The sequence below is a fragment of the Ailuropoda melanoleuca genome, chromosome 1 (genome assembly GCF_002007445.2).
Source record: "Ailuropoda melanoleuca isolate Jingjing chromosome 1, ASM200744v2, whole genome shotgun sequence".
NCBI classification, from domain to species: Eukaryota; Metazoa; Chordata; class Mammalia; order Carnivora; family Ursidae; genus Ailuropoda; species Ailuropoda melanoleuca.
Window position 1 is genome coordinate 201,241,976 of NC_048218.1, and position 27,822 is coordinate 201,269,797.

At 43.4% G+C, this 27,822-nt stretch overlaps 2 protein-coding genes and 1 long non-coding RNA gene across 3 annotated transcripts in view; all 3 read left to right on the top strand.

The window, feature by feature from the left end:
• Positions 1 to 18,332, top strand: part of LOC117795213 — a 27,709-nt gene extending 9,377 nt beyond the window's left edge. Inside the window, exons 2-3 of the long non-coding RNA XR_004619098.1 lie at positions 10,894 to 11,016; positions 18,298 to 18,332. This is a non-coding gene — a long non-coding RNA (uncharacterized LOC117795213). The remainder of the gene's footprint in view (positions 1 to 10,893; positions 11,017 to 18,297) is intronic.
• A 2,376-nt stretch (positions 18,333 to 20,708) lies between these two features.
• Positions 20,709 to 21,621, top strand: LOC105234348 (taste receptor type 2 member 143-like). Its single transcript, XM_011230975.3, is given in 2 exon segments — positions 20,709 to 20,923; positions 20,925 to 21,621. Coding segments are annotated over 2 exon segments (912 nt in total).
• Positions 21,622 to 24,564: 2,943 nt separating this feature from the next.
• TAS2R60 (taste 2 receptor member 60) lies at positions 24,565 to 27,308 on the top strand. Its single transcript, XM_011230985.2, is given in 9 exon segments — positions 24,565 to 24,580; positions 26,241 to 26,302; positions 26,304 to 26,332; positions 26,334 to 26,634; positions 26,848 to 26,910; positions 26,912 to 27,050; positions 27,053 to 27,185; positions 27,187 to 27,234; positions 27,236 to 27,308. Coding segments are annotated over 9 exon segments (864 nt in total).
• Positions 27,309 to 27,822: the final 514 nt, after the last annotated feature.

A 27,822-nucleotide genomic window follows, 5' to 3' on the forward strand; every position in this document is an offset into this window, starting at 1 on the left:
TTTAAAGGAGATTTCTTGCTAGCCCCATGGCTCCTAAATTGATTAAATGTATACGAGGCAGCCCGTGAGCAATGCCATTGCCCAGTTATCCCCCTCCGCCTCCCCTACTCTTTTGTCTGTTCCTCTCTCCTTCCATGTCACTTTGACAAGAGGAAAGCACCTGATTTGGTTCATGCCAGGAGTAGGACTGTTTTGAGACAGAGTCTGTTGGAAGTTTTCTCCAATATGCCAGGAGCAAAAATATCTAAAGTCCTACTATTGGGGCATCTGGGTGGCTCAGTCGTTAAGCATCTGCCTTTGGCTCAGGGCATAATCCCAGGGTCCTGGGATCAAGCCCCATATCAGGCTGCCTGCTCAGTGAAGAGCCTGCTTCTCCCTCTCCCTCTGCTGCTCCCCCGCTTGTGCACTTTCTCTCTCTCTCTCTCTCTCTCACTGTCTCTCTCTGTCAAATAAATAAATAAATAAAATCTTTAAAAAAGAAAAGAAAGTCCTACTATTGTCACTGAATAGCCAGGTGACCTTGGGCAAATCATTTGACTGTCTTGAATCTCAGCTTCCTCATCTACAAAATGGGCAAAGTGATAGGATGTTGGTCCTAAGCGCCTACCACACAGTGTATGAGGCGGGTACAAATACGATAAAGAATACCAGCAGATGCTCCTGTTGCTGCTCTCCTTTTTGTGTCCTCCTCTACAGGGTTGTTTGCAAGATAGATTTGGAGAATCAGGAAGTAAGTCTTCTGAAGGAAGGAGGAGACTAAGTAGTGTCAGCCCCTGCATTAAAAGGGATGTTCGCTTGAAGCTCAGATCTTCAGAAGATGCAAGAGAAGAATAAAGCAAGAGCTAAAACAAATCACTCTTGATCCATTTAGATTATGAGGCGTTATGGGACTAAATATGATACTAAAACTTTCAGGACATATTGCAATTCTGCCTGCTCTTGTTTTTCCTAAGCTTCTGTTTCCCTCTGCAATATTAAAATCCTCCCAAGTGTTTCATTTGTTTAAGAGGCAAGGAGGTGGTGAAAAAGCCGTGAGCTTGTGCTGCATTCTGGAGGAGAGAAAACTCAAGACGTAGGATGGGTGGGAGCAGCCACAAAGGAGATGGGGCGCTTTCTGGCGCTGAGGGGAGAGACATGGGGTAAAGTGGGAATTCACTTGGGGTTCTGCATTCCATCCAAGTGCATATTTAGGTACAAGCTTTACCTCAACCTCTTACCCCTATTTTTCTAATTTTTTATTTTTTTTAAAGATTATATTTATTAGAGTGTGAGTGAGTGAGAGAGACAGCACAAGCTTGGCAAGGGGAGGCAGAGGGAAAAGCAGACTCCCAGCTGAGCAGGGAGCCCAATGCGGGGCTCCATCCCAGGATCCTGGGATCATGACCCCAGCCGAAGGCAGATGCTTAACCCACTGAGCCACCCAGGCACCCCACCCCCACCCCCCAATCTTAACTGATCTCAGTCCAGAGTAAAAATAAAACCAATTTGCAATCATCCTGTTATTTCATTGATTTCTAGAGTGGTGACATGAAATCGTGGAGTGGTCACTTGTGAAGGGGCTGTGACTCAGAATTCCTTATACTAATATTTGTGTGTGTCTCATGAGAAATCCTTGTGCTTCTACCTTAACTTGTTTGCTTGACTGCCTCAGAAGATAATATTGCTAACCTGAGAAGTTAATACGCTCCGTTAATGCTTGGGCAGGTAGAAGGGAGGGAGAGAACAAATGTGTCTCAGTGAACTGGGACATGTCAGAAATTTAATAAGAACAAGTTGAGACAAGTGTTAAATACCAGAACCCCCCGGGAGAGCAGTGAGAGCATGGTCCTTGTCAAAATGTTTACTGGTTAGACCATAGGAAGAGAAGAGGGAGTGGTAGACTATGTTGTGAAGTCAATTTTTGTGTAGCTAGTATGAGAGAGGAAAGGGCTGAAGTAAAACGTCAGCTTTGTCTTCCGGATTGGGCTAACATAGTTTATTTGAAAAACTTACAATTTTATTGCCAGTCTAGGCTGGGAGTTCTGGGAAACCTCTAGAGAGGGCTGGAATGTACATTGGCATAACCACACTTACAGTTTAAGCTACTGGTCCTGTGGTCCAGAGGTAATACTACCTTGTTGTCTTGTAAAAGAAGTATTTGATAAGTATGGACCTTATTTATTGGGCATAAATTGAATTCCTTTTAAATTTTGCTTTGCAAAAGTTTTTAATAGGGCAATACATACTTTTTTCGAAGTTCCAGTTAGAAAGTTACTGTTACAAATGTATACACACAGAAACATGCATGTTTGAACATACAGATACAACCACCTCTGTTGAGAAATTAATGTACGCATCTCCAAATATATCCCCTGGTTTGGAAGGTATCCAGGCCCTGGGTCCTAAAATCTGAGCGCCACCTGGTGAGGAGAAGTAGGTATTTGCAACTGTATCTCCAGGTATGCCATCAACAGCCAATTTACCCCCTTATAAAATCTTAGAATACCATGGGAGTAATTATCGGTGTGATATGAAAGGGACAGTGATTTTCATTATTATCAAAATGGGTAGGCTGTAGGCTAGAAAGTAGCTTTTATAGCTTGCCCATGTCATCCCCGCAGTGACAGCATCTGATGGGAGGAAGGGAAGGTCCAGTTGGGAACGAAGGGAGGGAGGGAGGGGCTTGCCATGGTGTGGTGAAGGCTTGTCCTACTTTTCTTGCTTCAGTTCTGGATACGTGAAAAAAGCAGGAACCAAGTCACCTAGGAAGTGCTGGCTGGAGGAGAGGACAACCATTCTTTGCAACACATCTGTCAGGTGCAAAGTGGAGAGAGATGTTTCTCCACTCCCTTTCAGCCCTCTTACCCTGAGGCTGCCCTGCCATCTGGGCAAGCACGGGGAAGAAAGGGTGGCAACGGTGTTTCTCTTTTCTCGTCTTTCTTTCCCTCTCCTGCCCTTCCTTCCTCTCCCTCCCTCTCTTCTTTCTTTCTATCTTTTAAAATCTCTGGAAGCACTGTTTATGATACCAAAATCAAAACCTGTACTTATTATACTGGGTGTTTTATTTACTTAGAAATTTTTTTTTAAAGTCAGAATTTATTTTTACTTAAAAATGCTCAGAAGACTAAAGGTCCAAAAATCCAAAGATGCCCAAATTTTATTGAAGATGATACTGAGGTGGTGTTGGTTTCTCTGTTGCTAAAGCCTCAATTTGATCCTGGTTAATTATATGCCCCAATAATTCTTCTGGCTGCGCAGTGAGAAAGTTCCGATTTGTTTCTGAGAGGTACTGAGGGTTGGTGGAAAGGAGGTTTAGGAGCCTTTGGATTCAAATTGATTTGGAGTAGAATTCTGGGTTTCTGCCTCCTAGGTGCAAGCCTGTGGGCATTTTTTTTTAAAAAGATTTTATTTATTTGACAGAGAGACAGCGAGAGAGGGAACCCAAGAGATGGAGAGTGGGAGAGGAAGAACCAGGCTTCCCACTGAGCTAGGAGCCGGATGTGGGGCTCTATCCCAGGACCCTGGGATTATGACCTGAGCTGAAGGCAGACGCTTAAGGACAGAGCCACCCAGGCCACCCTGTGGGCATTTTTTGTACCTCTCTGAGACTTAGACTTCCTCTCATGCAGGCGGTTCCTTTACCTTCTGGGAGCACCGTGTGTGCACCCAAGTGGAAGGCCGCTCCCATAAGCCCTCAGGTGGAGGTGGGAGCAGACAGCCATGCGAATACAGGAGGCCGATTTTGACAGGAACAGCATCCTGCCAAAGGAAAAGGTGGCCTTTGTGTTGCGCCACAAGTAGAATAAAGAATAACTTCAGTAGGGCAGTTTATTCATTCATCTAACAAAAATGTATTCAGCTTCTATGAGCCAGGCACTGTTCCAGGTGCTGGGATATACCTGTAAACAGGGAAAACAAACAGAAAAGACCTGTCCTCACTGAGTTTATATTTTAGGAGGAGGAGGAGGAGCCAGGCAGTGCCCAAATAAATATGTTTTTCAGATGGTGAGAAATATAGGGAGAAAAAATTAAAACAGGGAAGGAGGTCGGGTTTATGCGAGCTGGTCTCTATTGTATATAGATGAGGTGAGTTTGGGGGAGAGAATTTAAGGAGAGGAGGAAATGTGCCATACAGATTCAGATCAGAGGGAAGAACAACCCGGGCAGAAATCAGTTCTGAAGCCCTGGGCAGGTGTATATGGAGGTTCAGCGAAGGGCAAGGAGACCAGTGTTTCAGATCAGAGCGAGAAGCTGGGAGAGTGGGATTGGAGAGGTGCTGGGAGGGGATCAGCACACATATGGAATTCTCAAGCCATTTGAAAGACTTTCTGGCTTTTCCTTTGAGTAAGCTGGGGACCCTTAGAGGGGGTCAAAGAAGTGCACACTCTGCCTGAGCTTTTCAAGGGGCTACTCTGGCTAGTGTGTGGAGAACAGATGGGAGTGGGGTGGGGGCAGAGCAGGGGCAAGTTAGGAGCCTCAGTCTTGGCCCCGGGGGGGAGAGGTGGGAGGGCTGGAAGCAGAGTGCTTGTGGACGGATGATGCAGGGGCTGGCGAGAATCATAGTGCAGCAAAGGTTCTTTTACACCAAGCAGGCGCAGCTGTTTGACTCTAGAGTGGGAAGACTGCTTGATCAGGAAGTGGTGCGCTGCGTGTTGTGATGGGCTCGTTTGGGGTGAAGAGGGAGAGACAGGAGATAACCTCAACAAGGCAGGGTGGAATTGGCCTTGGTGATCAGCTTAGAGTTCGAACTTTCTTCTCTGTGTCACCTGGAGGCTGCAAAAGTTTTGAGCATGGGAGCCACGTGATCAGAGGAGGGTTTGAGCTGTGGTGGACAGCAAGGAAAGGCTACAGGTACAGGGGGAGGAGGGAAGCAGAGATAGTGGTCCAGGTAATGTGGTGTATCTCCCAATCGTATGGGGCCCCCAAATGTGGGGTGACGAATCTGGTGGAAGCCGGTGGCACAGGCGGTGAAAGATTCACCTAAGGCAGAACAAAACAGATAGTATTGAATACACCTCAGGGAAGTGGAGTGCAGGACCACAATGGAGAGACTGTCTTCGAGGAAGCGGTAAGGGGCTGTAGTTACAGGGCGGAGTGAGGGAGCATGGGAATCTATGGAATTTCCCCTTTTTTGTTAATCTTAGGAACTGTGCCTGGTTGTAATTGGTCAGTTAGGGTGGCTCTTTCAAGGTAGGTCACTTTATGAGCCTGTTTACATTTAGCTGGGGGTTGCTGTGGGCCCTTTTTCCTTGATCAAGTTTCCAGTGCTCACGCCTATTGCCTAAAAGTAGCCTCTACAGGTGAGAAATAATAAGAGCTCAGACTTGGGCAGGGAGTAGAAAGGATGTAGGAGTGATCTTTTACTTATAGAATAACAGGGTGTGTTGGCCAGTTAGACAGGGAGGTAAGGGAAGTTCACCAATTCATATAGCCTCATATTGGTGGGAGTCCTATTTTTTTATTTTAGAAAACTGTATCTCTATGGAAGTAGGTGTGCTGGCAGGAATTTCTGCCCTCTGGAAAATGCTTTAGACATGATGATGAATTAGTATGATATTGCGGTATGTGGTAAGAAATATATATTTGGTCTCAGCCCCTTTTCTGGCACAGAACTCCTAAAAACATCGGGAGTTTCTGGTGCTGAGAGCCATAAAGGTGTCTTTTGTCATGTTAATGAGTGACTTTTGGAAAGCTCCTTGTTCTTGGTAGGGAGGGCTTGTTGCCAGGGGAACTGATCCTGTGATCAGAGGGTCTGAACTTTCAGTCCCTCTCTGACCTCCAGGGAGGGGAGTGAGGCTGAAGGTTGAATCAGTGATCATGATTTAATCAGTCATGTCTGTCTCAGGAAGCCCCCATAAAAACTAGGTCTTTGAGAGCTTCCAGGTTGGTGAATGCATGGAAATGCCGGAAAGTGGTATGCCCAGAGGCAGTAAGGAAGCTCCGGGCGCTTCCCACATTCCCTGCCCTATGCATCTCTTTCAGCTGGCTGTTCCTGAGTTATATCCTTTTATAAGAAACTGATAATCTAGTAAGTAAACTTTTTTCCTGAGTTCTATGAGGCGACCCCTGAGGAGGAACATGAAAACGCCTAATTCACAGCCAGTCTGTCAGGAGCACAGGTGGCAACTTGGACTTGCTTGGCATCTGAAGTGGGGGACAGTCTGGTGGGACTGAGTCAGTAACCTGTGGGATCTGACCCTATTTCTGGGTAGATAGTGTCAAAATCGAATGGAAAGACACCCAGCTGGTGTTGCAGACTTGCTTGGTTGTGTGGGGAAAAAGCCCACCCATCAGAGTTGGGTGCAGAATTGTAGTTTGAATTGGAATGGTTAATCAGGATTTTGTCTGGTGGAGTGGGGTATGTAGCTGGGGAGCAGGAAAAGTTGGTGGCAGGTAAAACGTGGGAGGTGAGAGGCAGGGAACCAGGGAGGCCAGGCAGAAGCTAGTTTAGAGAGGACAAGAGAAGTCATGACATGGCAGGTGCCTTCCAGAATAGAACGCTGATGAAAAATGGCCCGGATACTTGAAGGAGACATTTGTGAAGATTAGCAGTGAAGTACCATATGGGGGTGTGGCCTTTTTCTGGTGTCTCCCCATAGAAGCTAAGTCATTATGTGGGGCTTCTGGATTCAGATTCTTGGTTTTCTTGGAAGTGTAGGGTGCCAAGGACATTTCCCCGTGATCAGGTCAATCTTTTTGTTTGCTTTGCTGCTTGGTAAGAGGATGAAATGGTTGAAAATCTCAACTATGCCAGTATTTTTCTTTTTCTCTATTTAATGTGTTCTATTCCTGCCATCTGCTCTTCTAAGTCCATGTTTTGCTCTGTGCTCCTGCTCTGTGACGTAGGTTTTGCTTTGTATCTCCCCACAGTCCAGCTAGATTGAAAATAAAGGTCACTGTCTGCGTGTCTTTGCTCTCCAGCTCTCTCCCTGGGTGCCGGGATCTTCAAAGTCCTCCCTGTGGGTCTGGCCTCCTGCCCAAAGGTGGTATTTGTCCAGAAGAGGTGCCGAGCTTACTCAATTCTTCACTTGTGTTTTATTTCCTGGAGGATTTGTTGTGGTTCCCTCTTCCTTTATCACTTTTCCAGCTTGAAATATATCTCTTGCTGTCATTTTGCAATTCTCAGAATCAAAGCAAAAACCAATAGATTAAAAGAAAAATGACATTAATTTTGTCATTACTGTGACTATTGTCACATTTATCACTAAGTCTTGAGGAAGCATCGAATTGTAAGGTGGTCTGTGGGAACAGCAGGGAGCAAGCATAATTGTTATCCAGAAAATCCTGGTCCTTAGGGAGTTGAGAGTTTGACAACAAGAACCATGGATATACTCATATACAATGGAAGTGAAAAATGTCCTAATTAAACTGGGTAATCCTGACTTCCTTTTGCCTTTGATCCTCCATCCTTTACTAGCTAGAAGACCCTCAGCAAGTCTTTTGAGCTCTTTTGGCTTTGAGTAGGGGTAATAAGATCTTCCCTGAATGGGCCGGACCACATGATCTCCTAAAGGCCCCTCTTGTAGTAAGATCTTCAATTCTGTGAGCACTATTTATTAGGTCCCAGAAACAAGGTCAGAATCAATCCAGCAAAATTTCAGCATTCCCACGCTTCATGGAAGAGTTCGGAGATAAGGCAGTCCTAAGGAAGTGAGACCGTATGTAAGTCCCAATAGCAAAGTGGTAGTGGTGGCTTCTCCAGATCTTGTGTGAGCTGTCATGGCACACTGGTCTTGTTATCAAGGAAGCTTCTTCTATCATCCTGGCCCTGACCTATTGTCTAAAGGACGTCTCCCAAGGGGAAACAAGTTCCATAGGATCGATGACTTAAAGGCTTGACTTTCTAAGGTTGAGGGAAAGAGCGTGTTCCTTGGAGGTGGGACTGTACCTCTAAGTCCAGGGGCCGCAGGGAACAGGTGGTGATGTGAGGACTCGGGCGGGTGGAGCAGTGGCCAGGATGGACAGCGACAGCAGGGAACCCAACAGCTGCGGGAGCAGAACCTTGCACAGCTGTGTGGGGGCGAGGAGGCCCATGGGGGGCCGGGGGTGGAGATACACAGACCAGACTGGCAGGGCACGCAGAGCCTAGTGCCATTGAGATGCGTCATTTGCCCCCCAGGCTGTTGCGACCTAGGGAAATAGCTGTTACTACTACCGACAAATGTGTTTTTTTTCTGTTAAGAACGTCTTCCAAACTGGGCTATGGGAATGTACTGCTCTATTGACATAGGTGCCTCATCAAAGGGTGAGTTCCAGATTTTTTTTGTTGTACTTATTATTGACGGTAGGCCCAGTGAACTTTGGAGGGGGGCATTTTTTTTTTTTAATGATTTTTTTATTATATTATGTTAGTCACCATACAGTACATCCCCGGTTTCCGATGTGAAGTTTGATGATTCATTACTTGCATATAACACCCAGTGCACCATGCAATACGTGCCCTCCTTACTACCCATCACCGGTCTATCCCATTCCCCCACTCCCCTCCCCTCTGAGGCCCTCAGTTTGTTTCTCAGAGTCCATAGTCTCTCATGCTTCATTCCCCCTTCTGATTACCCCCCTCTCTTTATCCCTTTCTTCTCCTACCGATCTTCCTAGTTCTTATGTTCCATAGATGAGAGAAATCATATGATAATTGTCTTTCTCTGCTTGACTTATTTCACTTAGCATTATCTCCTCCAGTGCCGTCCATGTTGCAGCAAATGTTGAGAACTCGTTCTTTCTGATAGCTGAGTAATATTCCATTGTATATATGGACCACAGCTTCTTAATCCAGTCATCTGTTAAAGGGCATCTCGGCTCCTTCCACTATTTAGCTATTGTGGACAGTGCTGCTATGAACATTATGGCCCTTCTCTTCACTACGTCTGTATCTTTGGGGTAAACACCTAGTAGTGCAATGGATGGATCATAGAGTAGCTCAATTTTTAACTTTTTAAGGGATGGAGGAGGGCAGTTTTTGCTGACCGTAACCCTCCCACCCCAAAATCACTCTGATTTAGTCACATGGGATCATGGGATAGGTGCCTGCTTCTTCTGAGTGCATCAAGCCCTCTACCATACCATGATGAAAGAAGGCCCAGGAGTTCCTCCCAACCCTCCTCTGATGTTCCTGCCCCTTCATGTTCTGTGTCTGGGGTGTCCTTATGCTTAATCTAGTCTTGGTCTGGTGCAGGAGGAGGGAGCCCAGTTTGACTCAGTCCTACCTGGATGGCTGCATGAAATTGGCTTTTCTATACTGGGTGAAGGTTTAAGATCTCCTTTATGGTTAATGGTGATAATGCAGTACCGTCCCCTGGAGTGGCAAACCTTTGATTGAAAAGTGGGACCCAAGTCATAGCTTTCCTATCTCTTGTGCAGAAGGATGCAGTAATCCAGGCATGGCTGACGACCAGTGCTGAGGGGTCAGGGCACTGCAGGAGGGCCTCAGAGAGCCCTGGGACTGCCTGCCACCTGGTAAGTCCTTCTAGCAGGAGAGGCTACTGCTGCACAGGGCCACCCTGAAGTTCAGGCTAAGAACACAGGAGTGACAACTGTGAGAACTTGGCCATAGCTTTTCTCCCCTGGCACTTCTTTTCAAATTTTTTGTTTTAGCAATTTTTAATTATGTTGCAGATGTCTGCATTCATTACACATTCAAGCATTACAAATAAAATGGAAACCCATCCTGACTACCATTCCTGTTTCTATCCCCTTGTTATCAGCTCATTTTATAAACTTTCAGACATTTCCTCCATGCATCCTTTCTCTCTATACATGTATATCATCATATATAGTTTTGTGATTTTGTGTGTATATCTTTCTATAAATTGGTATTACCCGTATATGCTGTGTATGTTTACCTGAAATAGCTTTCTTTACCCCACTGTCTTAGAGACTTTTCCATATCAGTTTATATAGATTTAGCTAATCCTTTTAACTCATGCAGAATATTCCGTGGTATAATGTATCACTTTAATTAATTAAAGAAACTCTGTCTGGACCAATGCCCCCTTTTTGTAAAATATTGGGAAATACCTCCTACATTATCCTGAAATGAAATTCATAAATGAGATGGCTTACTTAAGATATGACTTAAAATCTATACAGTGTTCTAACTGTAGTATAATGATAGTAAGAAGAGCAGTTTATAATAAACTAATATGTTATTTTGATGTATAAATGGCTCGCGCACACTGCCACAGATGACATCATAAAGTAGACAGATGCTTGCACCCAGTTTGGACTTACGGGAAGGCTACAGCCCCACAGGAAGACAGATTTAGGTGTATTTGTTGCTGATTTAAATACTTGGGGTGATGTTGTTATCGATTAAAGGATTTCTCTGAGATGATGAACAACTTCTGGCAAAGATTCAAACTCAACAAAGTTCCGATGTGTCAGTTTTATTTGGTGGTTCCATTCTTAGAGAAAACTCATCGCATATTAAAGTTGTACAAAAATTACTTTGTGTTCATATATAACTGAGTTAAATTCTTATCTCCAATGTTCTTCACCTACAGGAGTGTCTGGCAGGACACCCAAAGTTCTTGCTGGCTGGGAAAATTCTTCATTATGCAGGGTACCTCATGGCATCCCACCAATAAGTGCCAGTAGTAATTCCAAAGATGGCGCACATCTAAACACCCACACGAATTTCCCAGGTATCTTTTAGAGAGGGTCACGCTGTCCTCATTAAGAGCCACTGATCTGACAATGACATTTACACCTTTTTCTCTCTGGATTTTGGCTATTATAAACAGAGCAGCGAAGAATATCCTTATATATGCTTCCTTATGCACACGTCAGAATAATTCTTCAGGGAGAGATACATCCCCAAGTCATTTCAACCAAGGTTGTTCACACGTCAGCTGGGTCATGAAGCAGGACTTTTCTAGAGGATGCTTATGTCTGTTCCACTATTCTCTTTTCTAGATGTTCTCTAGACCTGGGTCAGAGCGGGTTCCGCTTCATGGAAAACCCGGAGCCATGCCTTCTTTCCATCTCTGGGAATGCAGCTCTCCTCTGGAGTAGGTCATTCTTACCTGTCTGTCTAAGGTAGGTGGCACATTCATGATGTCAAAGAGCCCACCTTCTTCTTCCAAAGAGGCTGTCCTCAGTGAGTGCGACTCCTCTGTCATAATGTACCCCACAATTTCTACTGTGAGAGGTGATCTCTGGTGGGACACCCTGCTGGTGCGGATGCCACTACTTGCCAGAATAAAAAGTTCAGAATAGGAGTAAAATATCAGGAACTATTAGGTTGATTTTTTAAAAAAAATTAATGAGGTATCTTCATTGTGTGTATTGAAAATTATGAGTAGCTTGAAGGTGTTTCTTGGAGAGCTGGTGAAGTTGGAATTGTTCCCAGAGAGACTGATGGAAAAAAAAAAAGAGGCAGAGGTTCCCAGAGAGTGACTAGGAACAAGAGAGAGAAGGGTCAGAGATGTGGACTCAGGCTGGCAGGGAACTTGGAGGACATGTAGTCCGATTTTTGATGCCCTTTCCACAAGCAAGACCCCTTTCAAAAGCCTCAGATACAGCAGGTACTGCTGTATGTTCTAAGAGAAACAAGCAGGATTCCAGAACATTACAAAGAAGCTGTGAAGAGTTGAGATTTGTTCATAAGTAAGGAACAGAGAGGGCAATTTTTTTTGTAAACGAGGAAAGACTTTGGAGCAGGAATGTCGTGGGAATGTTTCTCTTCAGAAAAGGAAACCGATAGACTGATAGCAAAGAGTTTGCATTGCATTTCTATTGCTTTGTCTCCATTATCTTTCCTAGATTGTGGCTCTTTTACTCAATCACTAATATACAGGGCTTAGCCATGGACACAAATATTTTTATACATATTGTCTCATTTAGTGTTCACCGGGTGGCAAGTATTTATGACTACAATCATACACACCCAGGTGGAAGAAGAGGAGGAGACAGTCGTAGGTTACAGGTTGAGAAAGTGACAGAAATACAACCCAAGCTCAGGGCTTCCAAATCTGTATTATATGCCCTTTACAATAAACCAGCTCTAAATGAATGTGAACTTGTGGAGCGTTCCGATGAACATCGTGTTTTGGTAGCTTTCTTGGGAATGTCATGATATTTTCTCAGATTCTCTAATGTTTGCCTGCTTGGGTGTATTTACTCGTTGTCTCCTGGTGGTAAATAAGAAATTTTATGGGGAAGAGGGGAAACAGGGAGATGAGAAGACAGTTGTTCATTATTCCAAACAGCAATCTTGGTTCAGAAATTTGAGACTCAGTTACTGAAAAACAGCAAGGAGATAAAGCTGGTTTCTTTTGGTCCCACCAGGCGCTGGGACACATCATGTGGTGATGTGGCATCCTGGTCTCCCACTCAGTGCAAAGGCAGAGTGGCAATAGCTTCACTGTATTTTCCTGAGGAAAAACACAGAGGTATAGACGGTGTATCTAATAATAAAAAGCAAAATCTGGAACACATATGGCATCCCTGAATAAGATTAAATGAGAAAATGATGTATGCAAATGTGCTTAGCAAAATGCCAGCCACAATTAGGTTTTCAATGAATGTTGGTTCAATTTGAGATTGTATTTCTTTCCTAGAGCTCCCTACTTAATGCCTTGTGATTTAAAAAACAAAAACAAAACTCTCTTCTGACTTTTATTACCATGGTCTGATGGGGGAAAATGAACCAGTCTGCCAACCTACCTACCTGGGAGCCCAGGACCCAGTCCCTACTGGGTCCACACTCCCTCACCCAGTGTTCCTAGAACCATTCTCCAATCCTTCCCTAGGGTTACCCAGTTGGAAACTCGACCACTGCAGCCCACTGAAGTCCCTTTCTTTCCTTCATTTCTGCACATGCCGACAAAATGATGGGAGCTCTCTGAGGGGATTGTCAAGAATCACTGGATGACTGGGAATGCGTTTTTGAACTCCTTTATCGAGTTTAAGAGGAAACCCGTAGGCTTCCACACCATGGTGGGAACACAGTGGATGCTATGTTCTTCTTTTGCCTCTTTATTTTATCCCCCAATTCCCAGGACTGTCACACCACTAATCGTGGTATATAGATCAGCACATTTTGGCCTTATCCTAGGAAGTGTTTCATAATATGCTACCACCAACACTCCCTCTCCCCTTCCATGCCTCCTTCACCCCCTATGCCTCCAGGGAGGTGTATGATGAATGGTGGGTGGGGGTTGTTTGAGGATCCCAGGAGGGACAAGATGGAGGGGTGTGAAGAGAAAAAAAGTTAGGAGAACAATCACCATTTGAACAATGGAAAATCTTAGATTATGATTTTTTTTTTTAGCAGAATGATTAAGCCATTTTAGAAAAATGACTCATATATTGACTTCTGCCCTTTCTTCCTCCAAATGATTATGAAAAACACATACTTGGAAGATTTTAATAAGATTATGAGTAATATTAGATCATTATAATTCCTGTTTATGGAGGACAACAGTCCAATACTTAATTGTAAGAGGAACATGAATCTGTGCTTCTAGGAAGCACTGCTATTTACAAAAACCAAAGAGGAATAGCTACATTTGCTTCTAGCGCTCTCCTTGTTGTCTTTCCTTATTTTTTTTTCTTAAGATTTTATCAAAGTTATATATACATCTAGTTTAGAGAGCTAGGTATTTCTACCAGTTTGATTTGAAAAACAGTGGTTCTTGCTCCCATTCTCTTCCAAATCCCTCTTTTCCAAAGCAGCTGTTTTCACTGCTTTGAGCTCTGTGTGTGTGTGTGTGTCTTGTCTCTAAATTATATGCTTGTACTGCTACTTTTTTTTTGTCTTCTAACTTTATTTTTTTATTTTAATGTTTTTTATTATGTTAGTCACCATACAGTACATCCCTGGTTTCTGATGTAAAGTACTGCTACTTTTATTTCTCAATCTCCCGGCATACTTTCTGCTATGGAATACGAAAACTTAGTTCTTCTTTACCCCACTTTGATGGCAGACCCTTTCGGTCTCACATTTCAGTGTCATTTTATTGTAATGTTGGCTAAATCGATATTCAGTATTTGAAATATTATGACTGTCACTGAGTAAGAAATAACGTTTGGTCCCTGTCTCTGGTTCCTGATACAGACCTACTAAAACACTTATAATTTCCTGAGTGGTAGGGGTGCTAGGAGCATCTTTTGCTCCAACCTATAGTCTTTGACCCCAGTTCCTGAGCCAGAGCCTCTAAGACCCTTGGAATCTCTGGAGTGATAGAATGTCTTTTTTTTTTTTTTTTTTTAAGATTTATTTATTTATTTGTTTGACACAGAGAGAGGAAGAGAGAGAGAGAGAGAGAGAGCACACAAGCAGGGGTTGTGGCAGGCCGAGGAAGAGAGAGAAGCAGGCTTCCCCCTGAGCAGGGAGCCCGATGTGGAGCTCCATCCCAGGACCCTGGGATCATGACCTGACCCAAAGGCAGATGGAAGGCAGATACTTAACTGACTGAACCACCCAGGCGCCCCAGGAATGTCTTTTTGATGCTGATGACATGACTGGTGGCTGGAGGGCCCTAAGTGTCAGAAACGAGCTGGTGATAGAAAGACCCAGACATGACTAGAAGGTTAGAACTTTGAGCCTCACCTCCAGCCTCTGGATATTGAGTCAGTCACTGGTGGCCAATGATTTCATCAATTGTACCTACATAATGAAACCACCATAAAATCCCTAAACCAGGAGGTTCAGAGAACTTCCTGGTTGGTGAACACATTCAAATGCCAGGAGGGTGGGGAACCCCAACTCCTTGGAGACAGAGGTTCCTGCACTTGGAACTCGTCTGGGTCTCACCCTATGTACCTCTTTATCTGGCTGTTCATCTAAATTGTTTGTAATAAACCAGTAAATGTAAGTGAAGTGTTTCCCTGAGTTTTGTGAGATGCTATGGCAGATTATTGAACCTGAGGAGGAAGTGTAGGAACCTCCAACTTATAGCTGGTTGGTCAGAAGTACAAGTGACAACTTGAGGCTTGAGACTGGCATCTGAAGCAGGGCGCAGTCTTGTGGAACTGAGCCCTTAACCTGTGGGTCTGCATTAACTTGGAGTAATTAGTGTCAGAATTGAATTGTAGGGTACCCAGTTAATGGCTGGAGAGTTGGAGATTTGGTTGATGTGAGATGCCCCACTCCCCCAGTTTGGTGTCTGGTGTTGTGAATAGAGAAACATGTTTTCTTTTAATGACCCCGTAAGTGTTATTAAAGAAAAAAAAAATGTTATTTATGATGTAATGATTCATTCCACAGTTACTTTTTCTTTCCTGCACACATTTTTGTTTTCTGTTAGTAATTGCCTTGTTTTATTTGCTTGTTGCTTTCAAACTCTGTATCACTGGTCTAAATCCTTCTCAGTAATTTCAGAAACATTTAGTAGTCTAAGATTTTATTTGCCTGAGAAAGTCTCTCCTGGGGCCTCTTGTTCTGTTCCAGTCTGAAATTGTCCCCATGCTTGGTGTACCTCCCTCCGCCCTGAGATCTGCCTTTATAGTCGTCCTGGCGATCCCCTTTGCCACTCTCTCTCATCCTGGACCTCATATTATCTGTACCCCATGTTTTCCTTAATCATGCTATACTCTAGCTTTGGAGGAGTGGTTCCCAGAGAAAGATTCCACAGAAAGTAAACTGTTTTTGAGAATTGGATTGTCTGAAAAGACTTTATTTTGCCCTTGCACATGAGTATCCAGAAAGGAAATTCTAGATCAGGGATGATTGTTGCAGTGTCTTTTAGCTTCCAAAATTATCTTTGAAAAGTCTAAAAAATACTTAAATTGCTAGTATTTTGAATGTGGTATCCTTTTCACTTCTTGCTCTCTTGAGAAGCTTGTAGGATCTTCACCTTATGCTCCATATTCTGAAGCTTTATGATGGCCTAGATACTTGGAGGGCCCTTTTAAAAGGAAAAATTATGTCTTTTAGTTCTGGGAATTTTTCTTCAGTTATTTTGTTGGTGGGATTTTCCCTCTCCATTTATTATTTCTCTCCTTTTAGAATCTCTGTTAGTTGGAAGTTCGATATCTTGTTTTCTACCTATAGTTTTGTGGGGTTTTTTGGCTCTGCTTTTTGAGATATTTCATAAATTTTATCTTCTGCCTCTTATATTGAGATTTTAATTTCAGCTAATCATGTTTTTAATTTGGGTTAAATTTCAAAAAGTTTTGAATGTTTCCTTTTAATAATATCTTGTTATTTTATTTGGTTGTTTTGGATACTCTGAACTCTCTGAGAATATTGATTTTGGGGAGGAAAGTTTTCTTCTCATTGCATTGGATGAATTTCCTACAAGTAGCTCTTTTGTTGCTTTGTTTTTGTTTTATCTTCCACCTTTTCTCAGATACTCCAAACTCCTTGTTTTCCGCTCATGTTGAGTAAGGTATGGAGGACTGACTGGAAACAATGAACTTGTGAGTGGGACTTGTTGACCCCAGGCTTCACTGTAGAATGTTGGCAGGGCTAATTATTTGAGGAATGTCTGATAGTGTCTTTAGATCTTTTTCTTGGTATGCTTGGTTTCCTAGAAAAGTCTACACTCGTTTCATGCTTGGAAGCAGAAGGCCTGGGTTCCAGTGTTCTGGAACCCAAGTGAGGGCAAATGTTAGTTTACCTAATTTGTCATTTTCAGTGTACCCTTACCTCAGAGTACCCTTACCTCAGATGTGTTTGGTGTTCACCCAGCTCAGAGACCCTGTTTTATCCTCTCTGGGGAATAACCTTCAGTCTTTCCCTAGGGCTGGGGAAGAGTGGTTGCCCAGTTATGCAAAAGGGGGGAAGTAATCTGGAAATCTGAATCTTAAACTGACGTATGACCAATGTTTAGCAATTTTTCTCCAGAGGCACCTGGTACTGAAAATCCTGAATAAAAGTCAGGTTAATTCTTGACTTTTCCTTCTACTTGCATAGGATTTAGTTTTCTCAGATCTGCTATGTTTTTGGCTACTCGTCCATTTACTTTCCAGCTTCTCAAGTGTTTTTTTTTTTTTTCCTCTTCCCTGGTTCTGTTATTGTAGATTGAAGGCTTGAAAAATAATTTCTAAAAATCTCTGTATAGTCAATTTAGAAGAGTTTTGGGGAGGGGGTGAAAGAAGATGTAGGGATTCAATCTCTTTCCCTCTTGACTTTCGATCTAGGACATCAGCTCCAAATTTGCTTTTTGTGGTGGAGTCCTGTCTTTAACTGAGACCTCAACAAAAACAAAACAAAACAAACCAAACTATATATATATATATATACACATACATACATATATGTATACACACACACACACACTAGTATATAAATTAGATTTGATCTTTCCCTCTTGACTTTCGATCTAGGACATCAGCTCCAAATTTGCTTTTTGTGGTGGAGTCCTGTCTTTAACTGAGACCTCAACAAAAACAAAACAAAACAAACCAAACTATATATATATATATACACATACATACATATATGTATACACACACACACACACTAGTATATAAATTAGTTTGAGCAAAGCTACTCTGTTTGTTTTTTTTTTTTAAGATTTATTTATTTATTTGAGAGAGTGAGATAAAGAGCAAGCATGCATGCACAAGGTGGGAGAGGGACAAGCAGACTCCATCCATGACCCTGAGATCATGACCTGAGCTAGAATCAAGAGTGGGAGGCTTAACTGACTGACCCACCCAGGCGCCCCAAAGCTGCTCTGAAAAGGAAGTGGGTGCCTGGGGTTGCACTTTTTCAGTTCTCATCTTGCGCCTTCTCTACCATGCAAACCCCCTGCAATGCATGGTTTGTGAACTGCTGATTTAGGAGTTCAACGTGATTTATCCTTCTGCCAGATACTAGACGTTTGAAGTTTATGGCATTATGGAAGGAGCATTGATTTATTCCTTTAGAGATTAATTTTATTGCTCTCCATTGCTCAAATGGTGCAAATCAGAGAGGAAAAAAAAAGCCTAATCCAGAATTTTTTGAATTAGAATAAAATTGGACTCTGGGCCTCCTTGCAGACAAACTTTATCATTGCAAAAATAGCTTTAATATGCTATTTTCTTTTTAGTTGAAAGGAAAGTGTATAAATTTACCTGAATATTAGTCAGTATTTAACTATGCTTATACATTTTGATAATCAAGGATATTATAAACTCATGTTTACTTTTAGAAAGCTGCAATTCTATTTTATACTGGATTGCTAGTACATTCAACGCTTTATTCAAAATTATTTACCTGAAGATGTGAGTGAGAGAAGGTCTATAGGGCCAGAAGAATATTTCAAGCTTATTCTGCCAGGAAATCATTATTAAATTAGTGCATAATTTGGCTTCGTGTTTATGCACAGTGTAGTCTTTAAAAACATTGTTATTTCCTTCCTCCTCCCCCTCTCCCTGGCACAGACCACCAATTACCTGATGAAACCATGGGAGAATGTGGAAGTGTTTGGACACTGCCAGTCACTCAAAGGTACAGTGGGGAATGGATTTACAAATGCTGTTAAATGAGATATGTAGTTTCACATGTCACTAAGGTGACCCAGTGTGTTTTTTAGTGTAATAAGAAAAAAATAAAACAACAAAAAAAACTCCCTCATGAATGGAAGCCAAAAAAATCCTTTACTAGTATAGAGAGTCAAAATGAAGAAAGTGTAGTTAGATCTCTTCAGAATCATCCACTTGAATCTGGCCTTCTGCTGTTATGTGTTGACACCAGCAAAATTTCACAGGGGACTCAGGCATCATGCTAAAAATTTTTTGACAATTGTGCTACAAAAGCATTCATCAGTTTTATTTTCACCCATGAGACACCTTTAGAAAACAGAAACATGCTCCAAACTGTGGTGAGAAACATGTGGTATTTTGATTGGTGTTGCATATTGGAAGGAGTCTCGAAAACAGTGAAAAGAGTTGTCCTGCTTGTGGCCTCTTTTGGAGGCAGACTATGCATGGGGCATGGGACCTCTCTAAGTCACATCTAATGGAGCACTGAGAGTTGGATGAACAGGTGCCTGTGGAAGGATACTCTTTCAACCTGCTTACAGAGGAGTATGGAGACAAAAGAAAACGTCACTTGTAGAGCTGTCAACTGTAAAAAAGAAAGAGTCCTGGGAAAACCATTTCTGGCAAAGTATTTGCTTTAATGACCATGCAAGTCACAAGGTTACCTCTGAGCACATGGGATACTTTGTTATGTGTGATCGCAACAGGGCGTGTTGCGTGCCAGGGCCTCAACTTGCTTCTTGATGACATCATGAAGCTGGCCTTTCACCAATAAGGTTCCAAAAAGAGCCAAAATATTGTGAAACTTGCAGGAGCCACTCATTGCTGCTGTCTTCAAGGAGAAGGCAGGGGAAAACATGCAAAGAACTAAATTAAGTCATTGAAGCTGAGTTGCAAAGCCATTGATCAGAGTGGATTATCTGCTCTTTGGCGATCTTTTGAGAAAATGGAAGCAGCTCTTCAAGCAAATGTCACGTTTGGGAGGTAGCCAAACCTCTTTTTCCTGAGGTTTCTATAAATGTTTATTCTTGTTTTTATTCTTTTTCATCTTTCACAATAGACCTCTCACTGTGGAGTTTTGAGTGAGACCATGTCGAGTGGGAGAGAAGACCTTTATTTGTGAGTGGGCTTGGGGAGGACCGTGACTCCAGGATCTTTGATATTGGAAGAGGAGACTCCCTTCCCTGCTTCTCCTCCTCCACCTCTCCTTCCTTCTAGCCTTCTCTCTCTTCCCTCTTTCCCCTTTGTTTTTTTCTTTTTCATGTTTCTAAGCATTCTTGCCCCTTTAAAACCCACCTCAGTTGGGTCCTTTCTCGTTGCTCCCTGATCTGGACCAGCGTCCCTGTGTGGTTGGCAGTGGAGGCAAAATGTAATATGTGTAATCACCTTATAAACGACAAGGTGTTCTAACAAGTTGGTTGTTATTCTCTTACTGTCCCCCCACTCCCACCCCATGGGCTTGCTCTGAGCTCCTTTTTCATTCCAACTCTTGCTTTCTTGGCTCCAGTTGTATGTCCATCCTGGATCTGGTCTCCCAATTTCCCTTCTCTGTCTTTCCCTTCTCATGACTTACCTACTCTCTCATTTCCTCAGAGTCTTCTTAGGAAAGGAGTGATTTTGGTTTGCTAAGCACATTGAAGCTAAGGCATTAATGGCTAACAGATTTGTTGTTAACACATCAGGGAAATTCATATTTTAACTGAAGACTCCTCAAACTTCAATATGGAGCCTGCCAATGAAATTTTAGGCAGCATGAACAGTCAGTGGAGGAGAAAATGAGCCTTTTCCTGGTGCTTGTGCATATGGATGATTTCTTACTCCACCCATTCAAGAGATGGGCCTAACTGTAATGTGTACAGACTAGTGAATAAAATATTAAACCGGGACATGAAGGGTCAGGGGAGGTTTGTGATTAGGGGAGTCAAACAGGGATAAGGGCATCTTTTAAATAAAACTTAGGGAAAAAATAATATGGTTAAGAAATAAAATACAACATATGAGTATTTTCACCCATGGAGCCTCTCTTCTGTTAACATTTTTCTGCCTCTGGCTCTGGTAAGAAGCAGGCAAATACAGGTTAGGCAAATATAGACAGTGAATCGTTGAGCTGGGAGTGATTTGCATGCCAAGAGGGATCACAGGGATCCTCTTTTCAAATCCTGTGGGACTGGAGGTGTTTGCTGGCAGCTAGACTTTTGTGTGATTCCAAGGAGAGAGCTTTTTGGATCTCTGGTCTCAACAGAGTGGCTTGGCCAGAGAGTCCACTTTTCCTTGTGGATGTGTCTCAGTGTGAGCAGTGGCTTCTGGAGAGGATGCCTTCCTCACCTGCATTGATCTTCATGGTCATCTTCTTCCTGGAGTCGTTGGCTGCAATGTTGCAGAATGGCTTCGTGGTTACTGTGTTGGGCATGGAGTGGGTGCGACGCCGGATGCTGCCTGCAGGTGACATGATTGTGGCCTCTCTGGCTGCCTCCCGGTTCTGCCTACATGGGGTGGCCATCCTGAACAACCTCTTGACCTTCTTTGACCTACCAGACCCCCTGGAACTTCATCAACACTCTCACTTCCTGGCTCACTGCCTGGCTTGCCATCTTCTACTGTGTGAAGATCGCCCTCTTCTCCCACCCTGTCTTCTTCTGGCTGAAGTGGAGGATTTCTCGGTCAGTGCCCAGGCTGCTGCTGGGCTCCCTGGTCTTGGCTGGTCTGACAGTCATCTCATCAGCCATTGGGACTAGAATTTTTATGCAGATGATTGCATCCCAGAGTTCCCAAGGAAACAGCACCCTGGCTGATACAGTACAGTCCTTCTATTGGTGTTTTACTGTACCTCATGCAATGCTTACATTGTCAATCCCATTCCTCCTGTTCTTGGTGTCCACGTTCTTGCTCATGTTCTCACTGTGCCAGCACTTGAGGCGGATGAGGGACCATAGACTGAGCCCATGTGATCCTAGTATCCAGGCTCACACCAGGGCCCTGAAGTCACTTGTCTTCTTCCTTGTCTTCTATACATCATATTTCCTGTCTCTGATTGTTGTTGTTAGGAAAATCACAATCTTCCAGAGTCACTGGTACTGGGCCTGGGAAGTGGTAACTTATGCAGGTGTCTGTCTGCACTCCAGCATCCTGGTGGTAAGCAGCCCCAAGCTGAGAAAGGTCCTGAAGACCAGGGTTTGGAAAGCTCTGGACAAAGGATGGTCTGTCTCAAGTTATCAGTATCAGTAATCACTATTTGTGGACAAGCCCATAAGTGGTGAGAACCTGTAAAGTTTGGGCACTGTCCTTCTCTCTTTTCATTTCTCTCTTTCTTTCCTACTCCTTCCATGCCCTATTAATTCTTTTTGCACCCCTCTCTGTTCCTGCCATCCCGTCTATTGCTCCTAGTACCTAGTGTGGGTCCCAAACCACCCTAGGCTAGGATGTTGGCCTCATAGACTCTCACACTCTCTATATGAGCAGCCATTATAAAGTTCTCCAAGCATCCTTTGGGTCTGACTGCTTTATGGAGACCTGTAACGGTTGTTGATTGTCTCTGTGGTCAACCTGAAGTGTTTTTTAATGGTGGTATAGATTGTCCAACACCATTCCACACACAACTGCCCTCCTCATTACTGTTCTGTTGTCAGCTCAGTCTCTCCACTCCAGCCCAGTAAAGGTTCTTTCCATTTCCCCACATCTCCACATCTTCACTCTAGCCTGTGGTCACTTGGCCCATTTGGAACTTCCTTCTTTCCTTTGTCTGCCAGTCTTGTCCCTTCCCTTCTTTTGTGTCCTGGTTATGATTGATTCTGCCCATGGAGTCTTTTCAGTTTGATCCCATGAAAGGCGGAGGGCATGTAGGAGTTTCCCGCCACTCTAGGCCCTGCCCATGATTTTGCATGTTTGCTATATGTTGAATTAAAGGGAATTGTCCAATGTGGAAATGCTTTTAGGTTTTAGCCAACAGAAGATAGAGAAGGAAAACAAAACACATTTACTATTGTTCTTGATTTGATAATCCTACCCTTCCTGTCTGCTCACCCAGGAGGTGGATCCTGAATGCCGATGCCTAGCACGGTAGTCTCCAAATTGGGGTGTTTGCTTCCCAGGGTTGAGTGCACAGTGATCCACTGAATGTGGAAAGAAGAGTGTGGCAACTCCAATTTCCACTTACTTTTTTATCTCATCCTTTTAGTTCCTTTTTTTTGTGTGTATATTTTTTGATGTACAGAATGTATTAGTAGAGTACACATGCATGTAGTTAAATTAAATATGCATATGGTTGGATGCATGCTCATACATTTTTTTTTTTTTTTTTGCTGATGGAATTAATTTTAAAAACATATGTAGACCAAAAGACTAGAAAAGGGTTGAGTGGGAGCAATGAAGGCAAGAGCATCAGTGGTATCTGTATCCACAGACCACTTATCTGGAAGCACCTGGAAGACTGCCTTTCCATGTCTACTGTTCCCTGGAACAGTAGAGTTCCAGAACTGTACTCAATGTCTTGGGTGGAGAGAGGATGATGATGTGACTCTTATGTCCTGAAATATGTTCATAGCTCTTTGAGTTATGCCAGGTCTAGTGGGCTAATCTCAGGACTTCTTGATTGGTTGATGTTCTTAACTTCCTTTTCCTAGGTTTTAGCTCATAAGAGCCCCCAAACCCTTGGTGGCTCCATCTTGACCAAAAACATAACCCAGTATCTCATCCTGCCTTTCAAGGCTCTCTGTGGACGCTTCCCAGCCTGCTATGCCACCATTCCCTTTGCTGTAGCCAAACTTGTCTGATGATTCGCTAGATATAATGACAATTCCTTCTTCTTCACTGACCCATGTCTCCTTCCTTCCAACATACAAGACAGTGTCTTTCTCATACCTCAATGAAGGCTCTGCTGCTGCTGCTCCCACTGAGCTCTTCTCAGAATTCTTGGTGGGAATAGGATGCCACATAACACTTCCAACTGCAGCCTGGGAGTCCTCCCACTTTATCCCTCTCAGAGAGAGTCCTTGTGGTATGTATTTCCCACATAGAGAATCTACTACAGATTCCTACCTGTACCATCCCCACCATTACACGTATAAAGACCAGCTGTGAAAACTCAAAATTCTCAGATTTGGCTTCCCCCTGAGAAGATAAATCTGAATATGAGGAAGTAAAATGCAGTGAACAAATAAGAAGCACAAACAACAAAAGAATCACTATAAAACACATTGCATATTTAAATACAAGTGGTTATTTACCTTTTGGGATTAGCTTAATCTGCACAAAGTATGTGGCCAGTTAATGTTGTGGTTTATGATTGGTGCATGAAAACACTTTGAGGGCAGGAACCTAGTTCACTGTTGTAGCCCCAGTGCCTTTCACAGGGTCCTTATGACATGAGAAATGCATCGTAAATTGTTGAATAAATTGAAGGTTAGGACACAACTTTCCAATTGTATAAGCCATCAAAAATGTACGAAGTGGATGGGAAGGATGAGCTTCCATACTGAGAGGTCTGTGGCTGGCCAAACTCTATAACTAGGAGTTCAAAGTTTGCTCCTTTGCTCCAGGGTCCAGTAGGAAATGGCCAAATGTCAGCGAGAGGAACAAGGCCAAGGAAGAGAGCAGTTGGGAACTTTATCTCCTGAAGATTTGCATCTTCACAGAAAGGCAAGGTGAAAAAATACCTTAGTTCACCATCTCTCCTTTCTCTAGGAACACAGTATTCACTGTAGCAAGGGTTCTGTGTTGGAAGAACAATTCTGCCTGGATCTTTGTCGCAGGTGGACTGGGAACTGGAAAGAGATCATGTGTTTTCTGCATTCTGCTCTCTCTTTACAGGGTTGTATGCATGAAACCGGTAGGATATAGTGTTGGCCAGAACAGGAATGTACTATAAAATACTCCCTCACTCTCATGTTACTTTATCTTGAGCCTTTATTATTGCCATATATGACCCAGAATAATTTCTGTTTGCCTATCTCCCTGTACACACATTAATTTGCTTACCACTCACCTGCATAAGTACTCACCTAATTGCTGATTTTTTTTGACTCTTTGAACATCATCCCTATGAAAAACATAACCTTTGCCTACTTTGCCTTCCTCTGGTTAAAGTAGATGGTCCAAGAGTTGGTGCTCTGACCTCTACTTCATCTCTAATGCTCTCCTGAATTCTCCTTGGACTATTTGTCCCTCCACGGGATGGATGGAATGGCAGGTAGTTATTATAATAACAGTTGTCATCATCACCTTAATTCTTTCTTATGCTTCTACAGATAGTGTAGATGTATATTCACATGTATTTGAGATCCCTCTATTTTATAGGTGAAGAAAGAGGCGTTCAGAAAGGTTAAATGACTAGCCTGAAGATCCATAGATAGTGGATCTTGACAGGACTCAAAACCCGGTCTCTGACTTCAGCTGGGAATGAAGGGGAGCAGGGTAAAGGATGTGCCGCTAACTATGGCAGAGATCTCTGGTCCTGGCATCAGTTTGGGTCTTGGTCTTTCATGTAGCTATGACCTTAGCTGAGACTCTTAATCTATAATTTGAGGCCTTGTTTCTTTCTTTTATAAAATTATTTTAATGTTTTCTTTCACTCCAAAAACTGAGATTCTAGTTCGATCTTGAATTAGAACAGATGATACTTGGGGTACCTGGCTGGCACAGTTGGAAGAACAGTGACTCTCGATCTAGGGGGTGTAAGTTCAAGCCCCACGGTGGGTGTAGAGCTAGCTTAAAAAAACCCCAAACAGATAGGGATGCTTGGGTGGCTCATTCAGTTAAGCGTCTGCCATCAGCTAAGGTCATGATCCCAGGGTCCTAGGATGGAGTCCTGCATCGCGCTCCTTGCTCAGCGGGGAACCTGCTTCTCCCTCTGTAGCTGCTGCCTTTGCTTGTGCTTTCTCTCTGACAAATAAATAAATACAATCTTAAAAAACCCAGATACTTTTTGCATCTTATAGATGGAGAAATTGAGGCACAGAGGGGCTAACAACATACTCTGTAACTCACGGTGAGTCCTTGTCCAGGGTTCTTTCGGCCACATCCCATTGGTTTTCTTGCTATCCTGGTAGGGGTTCCTCCATGAAATGCCACTTTAAAGGTCACTAATTACAAAATGTTATAACAAAAAAGTCACCTGCCTGATAATATATAATTGTCTCCTGTGTTCTTTTTGATGCTGATGGTCACGACAAGTTATAGGACTTGAACTAACCTCTTTTAGTAGAGATTTAGCTCATTTTTCTATTAGAGGGGATCCCAAAAGCACCTATATCATAAGGTCATGGGGAGAACTAACACAATGGATAACATTTAAAACAATGCCTGGAATGAACAACCAACCAATGAATGTGAGCTCTGACTGTTGATAGAGGTTGTGTTCTGTGGGTTTCTTCACAGAGCTGCCAGCAGGTGTGCAGTCATGTAAGTGTGAGCTTAGAGAAGTAGAGCCTCCCGTGTAAGGGATGCTAAATGCAAGCGCCTGCCTGGTATATTATTCACACCAGTGTTGACATGGGCAGAGAGTAGGCAAAGGAGGGGCAGGCAAATTCGAGGGCAGGCAGGGGAATTTTGAAACTGAGCCTTAGCAGTATTTGCATCTACTCAGAGAAGAAGAAACCTCTTTACCCTCAGGAGATAGTCTATGTCCTCTGCTCTGTCCTCTACACTTGCGGGCAGCTGGAGGGGCAAACATCAGGCAGACCTTCCAGAGTCACCCAACAGGAATAGATCTTGAAGTCTTGGGGACCCATCTTGTCCACAGGAGAGCTGGATGGAGATGACATGGTTCCAGAACCCAGTGACTGACTGATAAGAGAGCCATCACCCTGGTTATCATCTTATTTTATTTTTTTTGTTTCTGGGGACGGCAGTGAGCAATGGCTTCATCAATGTAGCACTGAGCATGGAGCGGTTGCTACAGAGAACACTGTTAACCTTGTGATAAATTATTAGTCAGCCAGGGCCTCTTGCCTCCATCTGCAGTGGGTGGTGATGAGGAAGAGCATTTATATTTTCCTGTATCCAGTGGCCTTCCCATACAACCCTGTACTGCAGTTCCTAGCCTTCCAATGGAACTTACGGAACACTGCCACCTTATGGTTCTTCACTTAGCTCAGTGCTTTCTATTGGGTGAAGACCGCAACCCTCCCCCTCCCCATCTTCCTTGGGCTAAAACAGAAGGTGTCTGGGTTGGTTCCATGGATGCTGCTCGGTTCTGTGGGGCTCTCCAGCTTGAGCACCATCCTATTTTCATAGGCAACCAGAGCTTATATCTCTACTTTTTTTTTTTTTTTAAAGATTTTATTTATTTATTTATTTGACAGAGAGAGACAGCCAGCGAGGGAGGTAACACAAGCAGGGGGAGTGGGAGAGGAAGAAGCAGGCTCATAGCAGAGGAGCCTGATGTGGGGCTCGATCCCATAACGCTGGGATCACGCCCTGAGCCGAAGGCAGATGCTTAACGACTGCACCACCCAGGCACCCCTATATCTCTACATTTTAAGGAGAGGGTTGCAATCTTGGAATGCCACTGGGAATACTATATATAAGATCATATGAGAAATCCTACTTCTTCTCTTTAAAACTTGTTACCTGTACACTCTTTACTGTTGTCTTCCTTGTTAGCATGGTTTTGCTCATGTCTCTGTAAAGACACCCTAAGAAGGCCCTGCTGTCCATCGCAGCTTTCGTGACCCCAGTGTCCAGGCGCACATCAAGGTTCTTTTGGCTCTCATCTCCTTTGCTATTGTCTTCACCCCCTATTTTCTGTCACTGGTGCTCAGCGCTGCAGGTGTTTTTCCATCTTGGAACTTGGCGCTGGGTGTGGCAGGCAGTGATTTATCTGTGCACAGCCATCCACCCTGTCACTGCTCTTGAGCAACCCCAGGCTGAGAGGTGTGCTGGAGGGGGGCTGCTGTGCACAGTGCTGGGCATCTTGAATTGCAATTAATGAAAAACCTCAGAGACTCTACTGCAGAGGGCATGGTGCAGTGGGACATGGCTTCTTTAAATCTCTTCGCCACTTTTAATGCTCTTTTCCTTTCTACTACATTTAATGACTAGGAGAATAACTTCAATGAAATAGGATTTCAAGGTGAGATCGAAGGTCCTGAGATAATGGGCTGGCATCACTGATTTACACTTAGCAAGAGTGTAGCTAATGCAGCTATGTTCCCTGTGGGACTTGATGTGGCCAAAGAATCAGGAAACTTTTATTTTCCCTGTGATCAATCTCTTGGAGTTTAAAATTACCCTTCTGGAAACTGGATGCAAGGATTCTGACACATTGTTCAATTTTTATCTGTTGACCCAGACTCGAGAAGATATTTGGAACCTCAGTTTTCCTCTGGCTTCATACTATAAGCCACTTTTCTTTTTTCTTTTTCTTTTCTCTTTTCTCCTTTCTCCTTTTTTTCCCTTCCCTTCCCTTCCCTTCCCTTCCCTTCCCTTCCC